This window comes from Phyllopteryx taeniolatus, chromosome 11 (assembly GCF_024500385.1).
Source record: "Phyllopteryx taeniolatus isolate TA_2022b chromosome 11, UOR_Ptae_1.2, whole genome shotgun sequence".
Lineage (NCBI taxonomy): Eukaryota > Metazoa > Chordata > Actinopteri > Syngnathiformes > Syngnathidae > Phyllopteryx > Phyllopteryx taeniolatus.
In genome coordinates, this window is record NC_084512.1 from 3,213,158 (window position 1) to 3,227,807 (window position 14,650).

Here is a 14,650-nt window from a genome sequence, read left to right on the forward strand (position 1 = left end):
GCGAGCTTGCTATCCCTTCTGTGCAGGAATACGTTCGCCAGTGTTCCAAGATCTGGAAACAACCCCGACACAAGCCAACCGTCGCCGCATTCTTGCACCTGCCTAGACTGTTGGTCAGAGAGTTTTGCTCAACTCCAGGACTCTACCACTCAGGGTAGAATCAAATAAACTGTCTACCCGCTTCATTGGTCCATTTCAGATTGAGGCTCTGGTGAACCCTTGCGCTGTGCACCTCAAGCTCCCGGCCACTCTATGCGTCCATCCCACCTTCCATGTCTCGCAGATTAAGCCAGTTTCTTCAAGCCCTCTGTGCCACCTGATGCCACCCCCTCCTCCTCCCCGGGTGATTGATGGGCATCCTGCTTTCTTGGTGAACAAGCTCCTGGATGTGTGGCGCCGTGGGCGTGGCCTCAAGTACTTGGTCGACTGGGAGGGCTTTGGCCCAGAGGAGCGGAGCTGGATCTCTGCCTGGCAGGTTTTCTGCAAGGCACTGATCCGTGACTTCCATCGTGCCCACCCTGATCGCCTGCGTCGTGCGCCAGGTGGCGCCCGTCGGAGGCGGGGCACTGTCAGGTCTGGTGTCTCAGCATCCTGAGCTCTGCCCCAGAGAGAGAGAGAGAGAGAGAGAGAGAGAGAGAGAGTGTGTGTGTGTGTGTGTGATTTCTTGTAGGTGTGGGGCATTGGAGTTACTCAGCAGCGGTTTTCCATCCCCAATTAGCTGCCCTATTCAAGATAGCACTGGACTCCACCACACTGCCAGATGATCTACTACCTACTTCGAGTTTGTAATCTAGAAATTCTGAACCTTTAGACTTTTGAGAATTGTTCAAATCCTTTCTTGCTCTTGACCTAGCCTGCCACCTGCCTCTGTTCCCTGCAAGCCTGCGTTTATCTCCTGCCACTCGCTGACCACCAGACTTGTTTCCTGCAAGCCAGCTCATCTCCAGTACCTGCCAACCCGGACACAGCCCACAAAACCTCCTCACCTGTCAGCAGTTGTCTGCTTCTGACCTAGTGATTGCCCAATAAACATTAATTCTTCACCCGTTCATTTTCTCATTGGGTCAAACTCATTACAGGAACCCTGGCAGCACTTCTCGCATCCCATTAAAGGAAAAAAAAAAATCATATTAAATGTATTGCCATTGCCCACTGCAGACACAAAATGTGTGCAACACAAAGTAGACATCGAAATGAGTTGAATTTCCCCTTGAGGGACTATAATGAGGATAATCAATTAAGAATTGAAAAAATTTAAGTCCCATCCCTAAAGCATTTGCCCCCCACTCTCCCTTTCTTAAACCACTATGAAAATAGGTTCTACACACATAAAATTATTGGTACCCCTCTGTTAATGAAAGAAAAACCCACAGTGGTAAAAAAACAAAACAAAAATAAGTAATAACTAATAAAAAGTAATTTAAAAAATAATAATAATTAGCCAATGAAAATCAGACATTGCTCTTGAATGGCGATTGAACAGTATTTTTTTTTAAAACAAACTCATGAAACAGGCCTCTAAAAAAATTATGATACCTTTTAATATTTTGTTGTTAAAACTTTCCAGCCAATCACTGCAATCAAATGATGTAACTTTCTATGAGACTTCTGCACCGCTCAACAGGTGTTTTGGCCCTCTCTTCATGAACAAAGTGCTCATGTTGTCTCAGGTTTGAAGGGTGTTTTCGCCAGACAGTTTGTTTCAGCTGCTTCCACAGATGTTCAATAGGATTTATGTCAGGGCTCATAGAAGGCCAACATTGGACTATTCTGAGCCCAATGTTTTGCTCTTAGCCATACTTGGGTGTTTTTAACTCTGTGTTTTGGTTCATTATGCTGTTGCAAGACCCATGACCTGCCAGTGAGATCAAGCTTTCTGGCACTGGGCAGCACATTCTCTCTAAAATACCTTGATAGTCTTGAGATTTCATTGTACCCTGAACAGATTCAGGACACCCTGTGTCAGATGAAACAAAGCAGCCCCAGAACGTAACAGTGTCCTCCATGTTTCACAGTAGGGACAGTCTTCTTTTTTTGGTATGCTTCATTTTTTGCGTAGAGCTGATGTGCCATGCCAAAAAGTTCCAGTTTTGTCTCATCTGTCCATAGGACATTCTCCTAAAAGCTTTGTGGCTTGTCAACATGCTTTTTGGCAAATTCCAGTCTCGCTTTTTTAAATTTATATATATATATATATATATATATATATATACACACGATTTCAACAGTGGCGTCCTCCTTGGTCGTCTCCGATGAAGTCCGCTTTGGCTCAAACGACGACGGATGATGCGATCTGACACGAATGTACCTTGACCTTGGAGTTCACCTTTAATTTCTTTGAAGTTTGTTCTGGGCTCTTTTGTTACCAATTGTATTATCCATCTTGTCAATTTGTCATCAGTTTTCCTCCATTTTTTTCCTCCTTTTTTTCCTCCTTTTTTTCCCCAGGGACGTTGCTACAGTCCCGTAGATTTGCAAGTCAATGGAACATCAAGCTGCTTGGTCTTATAGCCTTTACTTTAACATGCTTATCTATAATTTTATTTCTAATCTCCTGAGACAACTCACTCCTTTGCTTCCTCTGGTCCATCTTTAATGTGGTACACACCATATGACCAAACAGCACAGTGGTTACTTGTCACCCTTTAAATAGGCCGAGTGACTGATTACAAGTTCTAAGACGGCTGTGACACTAATTTAGAGGACACACATTGCTTGAACATTTCCCTATGGTCAAATTATTTTCAATTTCTAGGGATACAATAATTTTTGTCAAGGCCTGTTAAATGAGTTTGTTTTTTAAAATAATTTCCCATCAGGAAAACTGTGAACATGGATTTTTGGTCGTAATGAAGACATTTTTCCTCTTTTTGCTCCACAGTGCTAAAATGCGAGTCTCTGTTCTCTGAGCAGAGAAACCTGGCAATCCAGTTCCACTTGGAGTGTGTGTACTGTAGTCTGACCTACTACGAATACAAGAGTGCCAAGGACCACATAAAAAAAGCCCAGGAGCTGTCAATGCTTGATATTAACATGACTGGTATGATGTTTATAAATATTGTATTTTCTTGTTCCTTTCATCACAACAGATCTTTTTAAAAACAAAAAAAAAAAAAAAAAAACACCAAGATCACCTGGGATTAGTATGTGGTCTGTAAATTTAGGTTTTTAATGCTCTAAAAGTCAGAGTTCTCAATTGATTTGGTAGAGATTATTTTTCTCTATAGAGAAACTTTACTTGCATTGAATTATTTGTTCACGGAGTAGTGTGTGACTATAGTGGGAGACGGTTACAATTAACCCTTAACTCCATGTGAGAACTCAGTACGCCCTTGCACGTTTCATACCAAAAAATCTGTATACCAATACATGTCCTGTTATACCCCTAACATATACAGTGTATATGAAGTACCGGTAGTTATGTAGATATACACAGATAAAACATGATTTTAACATATTGTAGATCTACTGTGCACTGGCACAGTGTGGAGAAAGAGATTAGTGTTTGAAAAAACCTTGACAGTTAGGAAAATTAATTCACAGAATTATTTTTTTTGTCATTTCAGTACTGTTTCAGGGATATTGTGGTCCAGACGTTATTTAATTGAAGGGTTAAAGAAACAGGAATGTGTGTGACTCTGTATTTGCTATTCAGGATCGTTCGACCATGGCAGAGGAAACAGACACACACACACAACAAAGCCACCAGTGGATGGTTTTCCCTCAAGTTAACCTCATTTTTATAACCCGATACGACTATGTATTCCTGTTTATTTTTTTCTGAATGTACAGTTTTGAACTTATTAAATAAAATGAGAAACAGCGAATATGTTTATTTTTGGTCAATTAAGGTGCCTTGGGAAAACGTACCTATTTCCAGCAAAAGTACTTTGCTCAGCTCATCCTTGAGGTCAAGAGAAAGCAGGATCAGGATCGATCTGTTGCGAGTCCCTCACCAACACTGCACGCTTTACTGCCCAAGGTATGAGATACTACTACTACGACTACTGTTCTACTACTATGTTAGTACTTGACGCTCTAGGTTATGGTGAAATATTTCTTTGTTGTTGTCTTTCCTCTGACTTTGTTCAGTAAAGTCATGTTTTCTTCTGTCTTGAACTTTACTTTTAACATATTAACTGAGGACTGTAAAATCTGACATGGAGCTCTTTGGTTTATTGCTGTTTGAAATTTACACTTCATATCAGACCTTGGGGTGATCATACTGGGACGTCCACCCCTGGGAAGAGTGACAACACTCATGAATGTTTTCCACTTATGAATAATTCTTCTCACTTTAGAATAAGAACACTCCAAATTGTTTTGGAAATTTGTTCTGGAAATAATGGCAAGATCTAATATGTCGTCATGTGTTATTGTTGAACTGAGGTTGTATTTACCTAATTCTAAGACCTGAGGAGGACCAGATGTTTTTAAATCCTGATATGAATAACTGTAGTACATTGTCTTTCACTGGACTGTAGTAACTGACTTGAATTACCCAGGTATGCTTTAGTAAAAGTAACTAAACATCTGGTTAAAAAGATGTAAAGAGGAGGTATGGCGAAGGAATGGCCCGAAACATGCCACATATGTCAAACATGAAGACTGCAGTTGTATTGGCATGTAAAAATGCACATGAAATACAGTCACTGGCGGTGTTAATTGATAATGTGACTGGTAGAAGTAGCAGTGTATAGTGTTTGTTAGTTAATTATCACATTGAACCAATTGCTGCAAAACTGACACATGCGTGGTATGGATGGAAGCCCCAAAAGATACAGCCAAAGCCACCAAACTTTGAGACAAATTAGATGGCCAAATCAGCCAATTTTAATGTCAATCTACCAGTGTTACTGAAGCTCAAACTCAAGTGTAGAAAGTCAAACAAAAAAATTAAAAGCCACAGCAGTGATGGCCCGTATCTCAAAAGAGAAACTAAACATTTGGTGATGTCCGCGTTTCGACCTCAGACAAAAATGGTTACTGAAGTATCCATTTTCCGAACCACTTATCCTCTCTAGTGTGGTGGGCGTGCTGGAGCCTATCGCAGCTGACTCTGGGTGAGAGGCAGGTTACATCCTGAACTGGTCGCCAGCCAATCGCAGGACACATAAACAAGCAGTCGTACCTCACATTCACACCTCCGGGCAATTTAGAGTCTTCAATCAACCTACCATGCATGTTTTTGAGATGTGGGAGGAAACCGGAGTACCCGGAGAAAACTCACGCAGGCACGGAGAGAACATGCAAACTCCACACAGGCGAGGGAGGATTTGAAACCGGGTCCTTAGAACTGTGAGGCAGGTGTGCTAACCAGTCGCTCACCGTGCCCCCTGGTAACTGAAGTATATTACAGTACTTTGATTGCTAGTTTGTCCAATGGCTTTTCAGTCTTTGATTGAAATTACTTATAACAAATGTCAATGTAATTATTCAAATTAGACATTTTACAATTCACATTCAGCCTTCTCGTAAAACCATTTGGTTTACAAGAGGTTTGACAGTCCACAAAGACTGAGTCTTCCAAAAAGATATTACTCCACGAAGATTTAAAGTGCACTTCAAAGATAAGCACACTTTAGATGTGCATGTTTTACCAATACTGTAATCCGGAAAATCCACACTGCCACTCATATCATTTGTATCTCTCATCTGTCATCAATCTGCTTGCTCTGCTCAATTCATTTGTTACTCTCTGACCTCCCACAGCTCTTAGGATTTTCTGATTCATCTCCTTATGTGCTGTGCTCTCAAGAATACAAAAGGCAATTGTAGCATTTTTCTACACAACTCACACACACACACACAAAACCAACAGTCGTAATTGCATAAATGTGCCAAATTACAATTAGCCTTTTTATTACACAGGCTGCTTATGAAAAGTAAAGTAGCTGTGGTTATGATTAAAACAAATGTTTTTGTGTTGGAACAGATGCCTTGAAAGCTGCATTTTCACAGAATGATAACAATAATGTTGTTGTACAATGGAATTGGTCAAGGTGAAAGGTATATTGCAAATAATCTGCAGGACTATATGTCGAGTCTCAATGTAAGCTATCAGATGTGTACTGCATTTTTTACCTAGTGATAAAATGGCAGAAATCTTAGGGCATGTTACTTCCCTCTGTTTATTTCCGTGGTATTTTTTGTTAGTGTGTATGCTCAGACCACTGATGTCCTCATGACTGGGAGAGGGGGTAAATGGGCTTAATCAAGGCAGTGATTAGCCAGAATTCTCTGGATTCTCAATTCAAACAGAAAGAAAACAACTCGGCCGATGTTTAATTTCCAATTAGTAAACCTTTCAGGATGGATACAGTCGAACTTGTGACATAACATTGGTGTGTTATATACATATCGACAAAATTATTTAGAACGCTGAATAGTACATCGAGAGCAACTAAAGAAAATATCAAGTTTGATCAGAGGGCCTGCGTCACAATCTCTCATCTAACATGCCTTTATGGAGCTTACTTTGTGCAGTGCAGCAAAGTTCCGATGGGACAGAAAAAAAACTCCTCACAGCTGTTCTCTCTAACTCATTGATTAACAGTGATTAAAAGATTATTAACATACATGCCAAATCAAACAATGTAAACTATGATCCCATATTAATGTTGGTTCTCAGTCATCCAGATCAGGGTAAAGTTGCACTCAACATTTGTGAACTACATGGAAGCGTTATTGTGTAAAATAAAGCCCGTAAGATTATTTCTATCACTCAGTAATTTTATTAATTTCACATGACCTGTAAAAGATGGTATTTTTCGGACTTCTTTCATAGTATTAGAGCCATAACACTGGTGTGACACCAACTTTGTGGAAGTGAAAAAAGTGAACCTCCATTTATTGAAGGGGATATTTTCCAAACCCACCAGGTGAAAATCTGTGATCTAGTCCATATAAAAAGTTTTTTTTTAAATTTTTGTTTGTCTTCATTTTTTTTCTACAGCAGAACAATAGTCAAGATATTTTACCACAAGTAATGTTACAACAGTAACGCAGGCGTCGCTTCCGGCTTATTCTTTTCTCCTAAATTTATTACGTTTTTAGTTAACCCTCATGTACGCTACACTGACCATATGATTTACGCTATTTTCAAATTCTCTTGGGTCCCATGATGAGGCGTCTTCGGCGGAGAGAAAGGTCCGTGTTACAACGAACGGCTGCTCGCCTTACATTTTACTATGAAATGCTCCCACACTTTCGGCATTTGTCTTTTTTTTTTCTCTTCTCAATTTGGCATCACGTCACATCTTCCCGCTATGTTTCCTCTCCTTCAGCCGAATAAATTCACTTCCGCATCCTACTTCCCACGCATCGTTGATCTAAGTGCGTTGTCACATTCGCCCCTGCGTGCTTCCACGGTAAAACTGTGATTTGCAGTTTTGCTTTTCAATGTTTTTTTGGAGTGCAAAATGCAAATTTTAACTTGCAAACTGTGATGCGAGACCGCCTTGTTGCCTCAAGCTGTTTGTCACTCCCACTTGAGGTTTACTGTAAAAGTGACACATAAAATAAGAGATTTAAATATTGTCTTTTTAAACACCAATATGTTTAACCAAATCATATAAAGTCCACAAAAGAAAGTCTGCTAGCCTGATGCTAATGTACAACGTGATATGCAATAGACAGGCAACTGGAAAATAGCACAGATAATAGATGGTAATAGTAAAACTTCAAACAGCTGCTACAAAAACACAGAGCAGCAACACAAAAACATCAGCATTACTCACAGGCGTATATTCTCTATGCTCTTTTGGAACAATGACTATTACTGGAGTTCAGTTGAGGACCTTCTCTGCCTCTTCTTCATGCCCTTTTGTTAATAAAGTTTTCCCCTTCCGGATCCTAGGATCGATTGTCTGACAGTAGAATTTAGTAGAAAAAGCATACCGGGCATTTTAGCTCATGACCTGATCCTTCGCAAAAGTCTGACCACTGCCTGTTGCTCAAAAGAGGCAACTTACAAGAGAGGAAAAAAATACCGCCCTGTGTCACTACTTTTCATGGACTACAAGATCCTCTCCAAAGCCTTGGAGTGGAAAGTTCAATGGACCAACTCAACTACCGGGATCAGATGAACTGTGTGCCCAGCAGGTCAAGGGGGGACATCAGCTACCTAATTTGAGATATCTGTGTCTCTGTTAAATGGGTTCGCACATTGGCTTGGTCGCATTAGGTCAAGAAAATGCGTTTGACCGTTTTGAACACTGCTTCCTCAGAGAGACAATGGCGTTGTTTGGGCTTACCTCAGGTCCATCCATCCATCCACTCACTCACTCACTCACTCACTCACTCACTCACTCACTTAAGCAGGAAAGCCCAGAATTCCCTCTCCCAAGCTACTTCATCTAGCTCCTCCGGGGGATCCAGAGGCGAGGTCCGCTCTCAGTCAAACGTGCTGGGAACACCTCTCCAGGGAATGTCTTAGCCATCTCTTCTGGCGCCTGTTGATGTGGCCTCTGAGCCTTTCCAGGATGACAGAGCCTCTCACCCTATCTCTAAGGGAGCACATGGACACCCTGCCAATGAAATAAATTGTGAACACTTGTATCTGCAATCTTATTTCGATCATGACCCACAGCTCGTGACCATAAGTGAGGGTGGGAACGAAGATCGGCCTTAAATTGAGAGCGTCGCCTTTCGATTCAGCTCCTTCTTCACCACGACAGAAAGACGCTGCCCCGAACCACCTGTCGATCTCCTGCTCTATTCTTGACTCACTCATGAACAAGACCCCAAAATACTTAAACTCCTCCACTAGGGCCAGGATCTCATTCTCGACCTGGAGAGGGCAATCCACCATGGTCTCAGATTTGAAGGTGGTGATTTTCATCCCAGCCGTGTCACACTCTGCTGCGAACCTCTCCAGTGAGAGTTGAAGATCATGGCTTGATGACTCCAACAGAACCACATCTTGTGCAAAAAGCAGAAATGTAGTACTGTGATCACCAAACCGGATCCCCTCAACGGCTGGACCTAGGAATTTTGTCCATAAAGCTTATGAACAGAATCTGTGACCCTCACTGGAAATAAATTGGACATACTGCCGGTAACGCAGACCCAACTCAGTCGTACGAGGACCGAACAGCCCATATTAGGGGGTCCGGTACATACTCCTGAACTTCCTATGGGAAACGGTCAAATGGCTTCCCCAAGTCCAGGAAACACATGTGGACTGGATGGCTGTTAGGTCAAGCAGAATGGAGGATCTTTTATGCTGGAACAGTTTTACTGTGTCACAGTGGAGTTTTTTAGCTGCCGCTGTGGTTTCTTAGTATTATAATGAATATTTATTGAGAATCAGAGTCGATCAGTCGAACAGAACAAAGTTTCTCGAGGGGAGTGAGAAAAGAAGACAAAAGACAGAGCACTAACTGTTAAGATGAGAAAAGTAAATCCTTATATATCTAGAACAATGACACATTAGATATGAGTGTTGTATTTGGGCAGTAGTACTACACCCTGTGAGGGAAGGACAGGACAAGGACAGGAGAAGCAGCAGGCAGGACAAGGGTCGTGAACCCGGCTGTACAACTGAAGTTTGGTGGGAGTGACTCTAAAAGTCTATAGGACGAGAGTGTGAGTGAGGGGATACCCAAGCAGTTAGCATATTCATGAGTTATTTGTTGCAATAAGTGAGTGGCCCCACACCCAGCAAAAAAGGCCCAGGGGTATGTGCCTGCGGCACAATGACTGACAGAAGTGTCCTGTAATTGCTGTGCCTGCACCGCGTTGGCTGATGACCCCACCCAATCAATCGAGAGGTGGGATCAGGCCCAGGAGTCCACCGAGAGCAGCCCAGCGGACGGGACACGTCCCACATCGAGGGACCGAGGGTGTTCTGCCGGCCCCACCGAGGCTCCACGACAACTGGACACCTGGACACCTGGAGGAGGCCGCAGGGATCCAATGCCCCCACCCCCTCACCTCCACTCCCAGGAGAGCAAGACGACTCCCCCACCTTGCAGAGCCCACGATGCAGTCCCTGCCCAGCCCAAGGGTGTGACGGTGTCCCTTGTTTGTTGGAAAGGAGGGCGGATGCCCAGGACCCCGACTAGCAGTCATTGGCCCTACCCCGTGTAACAGTGCCTCCCCGAGTGGTGTGGTGGATTAAAATCTGGAGAGGCCGGGCGTGGGGGTGGGGGGCAGACAGGCACTGCTGCCTAACAGCCAAATCCCTAACAGCGCTATTTTCACAAATGCATTTTTATGTGTCCATTCTGTTATTTGTATGAACGTTTTCCATGTTTTTGTCAAATGTAGCAGACTGAAAGATTCCTTTACTGTTCTTACAAATGTTAAAGTTTTTGGTGCTGTTTTCTCAAGCGTTATGTTTATTTGTGGGGCAAAGTATGAGAAGGAAGACAATTTAAGGCCATTTCTTACATTTATTTATTTTGGGAAGCCAAGTTGGCTATACTGTATATTTCAGTCAAAGAGACAAATTGCACTCTGGCCCTTACTTTAACGCTGTGGCCTTGAGGAATGTAAAGTGAAGGCGAGGGTGACATTGGAGTTTTGCTTATTGAAGATCACAGCAAAATAATACTTTTTTTGGACATGTCTGGTTATGAAAGGATTTTATGCAGTTTGTTCCGACTAAATAAACTAAAGTTCAGTGCTATTGGCTGAATTTGGTTGTCATGGTAGTTTAGCAGTATGTCGTTTTGTTAATTGCCTTTAGTTAGTATTTTTCTATCAATCCATCCATTTTCTTCCGCTTAACCGAGGTCTGGTCGCGGGGGCAGTAGCTTTAATAGGGAAGCCCAGACTTCCCTGTCCCAGCCACCTCAATTAGCTCCTTCGTCACCACAACGGACCGATACAAAGTCCGCATAACTGCAGACGCTGCACCGATCCGCCTGTCGATCTCCCGTTCCATTTTTTCCCCTCATTCAGTCTTTGAACAAGACCCCAAGATACTTTAACTCCTCCACTTGGGGCAGGATCTCATACCTGACCCGGAGGGGACACTCCACCCTTTTCCGACTGAAGACCATGGTCTCAGATTTGGAGGTGCTGATCTTTATCCCAACCGCTTCACACTCTGCTGCTAACCACTCCAGTGAGAGTGAGAGATCACGGCTTAATGAAGACAACAGAACCACATCGTCTGCAAAAAGCAGAGATGCAATACTGAGGCCACCAAACCGGACCGCCTCTACGCCTTGGCTGCTCCTAGAGATTCTGTGCATAAAAGTTATGAACAGAATAGGTGACAAAAGGCAGCCTTGGCGGAGTCCAACCCTCACTGGAAAATCATTTGACTTATTGGCGGTAATGCAAACCAAACTCTTACACCGGTCGTACAAGGACCGGACAGCCTGTATCAGTGGTTTCGTCACCCCATACTCCCGAAGCACCCCCCACAGGACTCCCCGAGGGACACGGTTGAACGCCTTCTCGAAGTCCACAAAACACATGTAGCCTGGTTGGTCAAACTCCCATGAACCCTTGAGGACCCTACTGAGGGTGTAGAGCTGGTCCACTGTTCCACGGCCAGGACGAAAACTACACGGCTTCTTGTGAATCTGAGATTCGACTTCCCGACAGACCCTCCTCTCCAGCACCCCTGAATAGACCTTACCAGGGAGGCTGAGGAGTGTGCCACCACCTCAGTCTGCCAGTCTGTTCCCGATGTCCATGTGATGTTGCAGAGGCGTGTCAACCAGGACAGCCCCACAACATCCAGAGCCTTTAGCAACTCCAGGCAGATCTCATCCACCCCGGGGCCTTGCCACCGAGGAGCTTTTTAACCACCTTGGTGACCTCAACCCTAATGATAGGAGAACTCGCCTCAGAGATCCCAGATTCTGCTTCCTCATGGGAAGCACCCGAGTGTCCAAGACATGCAGCCGCACGTCTGACGACACAACCATAAAGTTGATAATCGAACTGCGGCCTAGGGTGTCCTGGTCCCAAGTGCACGTGTGGAGACCCTTATGCTTGAACATGGTGTTCGTTATGGACAATCCGTGATGAACACAGAAGTCCAATAACAGAACACTACTCGGGTTCTGATCAGGGGAGGCGTTCCTCGCAATCACGCTCTTCCAGATGTCACTGTCATTGCCCACGTGAGCAATGAGGTTCCCCAGCAGAACGATGGAGTCCCCAGCAGGAGCGCTCTCCAGCGCTCCCTCCAAGGACTCCAAAAAGGGTGAGTACTCTGAACTGCTGTTTGGTGCATCGGCACAAACAACAGTCAGGACCAGTCCCCCCACCCCACCCGAAGGCGGAGGGAGGCTACCCTCTTGTCCACTGGGGTGAACCCCAATGTACAGGCGCCGAGCCGGTGCACAATATGTATACCCACACCTGCTTGGCGTGCCTCCCACCGTGGGCAACTCCAGAGTGGAATAGAGTCCAACCCCTCTCGCGAGGACTGGTACCAGAGCCCAAGCTGTGTGTGGAGGCGAGCCCGACTATATCTAGTCGGAACTTCTCAACCTCGCACACCAGATCGGGCTCCTTTCTTGCCAGGGCGGTGATGTTCCACGTCCCTAGAACCAGCTTCTGTAGCCCGGAATCGGATCGCCAAGTTCCCTGCCTTCGGCCACTGCCCAGCTCACATTGCACCCGACCCCTATGGTCACTGCCACAGGTGGCGAGTTCCATGGGAAAGAGGACCTATGTTACCCTTTCGGGCTGTGCCCGGCTGGGCCCCATGGGTGCAAGCCACCAGGCGCTCGCCTTCGAGCCCCACCTACAGGCCTGGCTCCAGAAGGGGGGCCCCAGTCACCCGCGTCCGGGCGAGAGAAAATGAGATCCAATATTTGTTGTTATCATAAGGGGTCTTTTTTCTAAAAAATAAATATCTTAATCTTGAAGCCGAAAAACTCTAAATTCAGTATTTCGTGTTTTGTTATTGCATCCATTAAAATTATATATTTTTTTTAAATCAGCGATATAGCGTGGTCTGGAATGACGAACAGCGATATAGCGAGCTTTCACTGTAATGTGGGAACTGGGTTCTGAAGATTACGGTAACATCTGACACTCATTCTCACCCCCTGTTGTTGAAAACCATTGTCGCTGTCCATCAAGTTTTGTGTACATCACAACAGACGCTGCTGCTGACATCACCACATGTAATTATGTGATTGAGATCATTTTTGTGGGCGAAGTTAATGTGATCCATTTAGCAACATGTCATATTCAAATGCAATATTTGAAGTCAACATTTATTCATTTTTGGGGGGTTTGCATTTCCGCCATAATCTGTACTGATCAAATGCAGTCGTTCATACATATGTGATTTTGTTGGTTTGTTTGTTTTTGGGTACTTGCAGGATTGCAATCTTGGGGATGACACAGTGTTAGACAAGATTAATTTAGCAGAGCCAGACCAGTATGAGCTCCCGGAACTCAGTGCAGAGGAGCAGGCTGTCATCCTGGGGATTTGGTAAGTCATTGAACGATCAGTTGATCTTCAAACACCAACAGCCATGTGTGTGTATTAGAGGGCTTTTTCATACTTTATCTACTCTCAACTGTGTGATCTAAACATCCATCGATCAATTTCCTGTACCGCTTATCCCCACTAGGTTCGCAGGTGTGCAGGAGCCTATCCCAGCTATCTTTGGGCGGGAGAAAGGGTACACCCTGAACTGGTCGCATAGACATGCAATTAAAAAGTTACATGGACACACTATCACAGTCTTGTTATAATAAATTAAATTCAACTTTGACCTCTACCAGTCACTCACTGCAGCAGACATCACGCAACACACACGCATAAAAACATACTTAAACCCTTGAATGATATTAAAATACTGTATAACACACCAACATGTATACAAGTGTTGGGTGTTGCTTGTTAATTGCTTGCAATATGTGCGTGATTAAAAGTTGACCCGGACAAATTAAGATATCAAGCTGGGTTCAAACCGTCAACTTGAACTAAAGCCGTTTACATGCCATGCACGTTAGAACACGAGGCTAATCAGTTGAATGACATCTAATGCTGGGAAGCTGAATAGGAAGTCAAGTGAAGGTCAATGGAGCAGCCTGTGAGATTGCTTGGCGATGGATGAGCATCAGGGCAGTCATAGACGAAGACACGCACACAATAAATTTAAAATATTGAGTTTGCTTCGACATTGGGCTCATTTGGTGAAAATATTTTGTTGTTAGCTTTTTTTGGTGTGAAGTGATTGAACGATTTTGTACTTTTTTTAAATTTATTTATTTATTTTTTTAATATATATACTTGGACAACATTTGACCCCGCTATGGACATTTGTTTATACCGTGTTTTTCAGCACTGATTTTCACAAGAACAACCCTGTCTACAAACTGACGGAAGAAGAACTACTTGCTTTCACATCAGTAAGTATCTTCCTTTGTATTAACATTAAGAGCTGTAAATTTTGAATTATTTATCCATCCATCCAAGGGTTGTATTCTATATTTAGTTTTTAAGTGGTATCGTTTGTTTTATGCAGATTTGTCATTTGTGTATTTACTAGCGCTGGGCGATTAATAAAAATTTAATCCTAACAACATTATTATAGAAAAAAAATTAGTGTGCCACGGCACCATTTGTCTGCATGCAAGTTCCTGCTTCGTAAACATACCGTTTGCTAGTGATGGGCACGGCAGTTCTTTTGAGTATACTGAATCATTAGAATGAATTAGA

At 43.6% G+C, this 14,650-nt stretch overlaps 1 protein-coding gene across 1 annotated transcript in view; it reads left to right on the forward strand.

Moving 5' to 3' along the window:
• ttc27 (tetratricopeptide repeat domain 27) overlaps positions 1–14,650 on the forward strand; it is a 149,632-nt gene that overhangs the window by 44,726 nt on the left and 90,256 nt on the right. Inside the window, 4 exon segments of the mRNA XM_061788963.1 lie at positions 2,882–3,040; positions 3,852–3,982; positions 13,302–13,414; positions 14,274–14,340. Coding sequence (XP_061644947.1) covers positions 2,882–3,040; positions 3,852–3,982; positions 13,302–13,414; positions 14,274–14,340 — 470 coding nt within the window.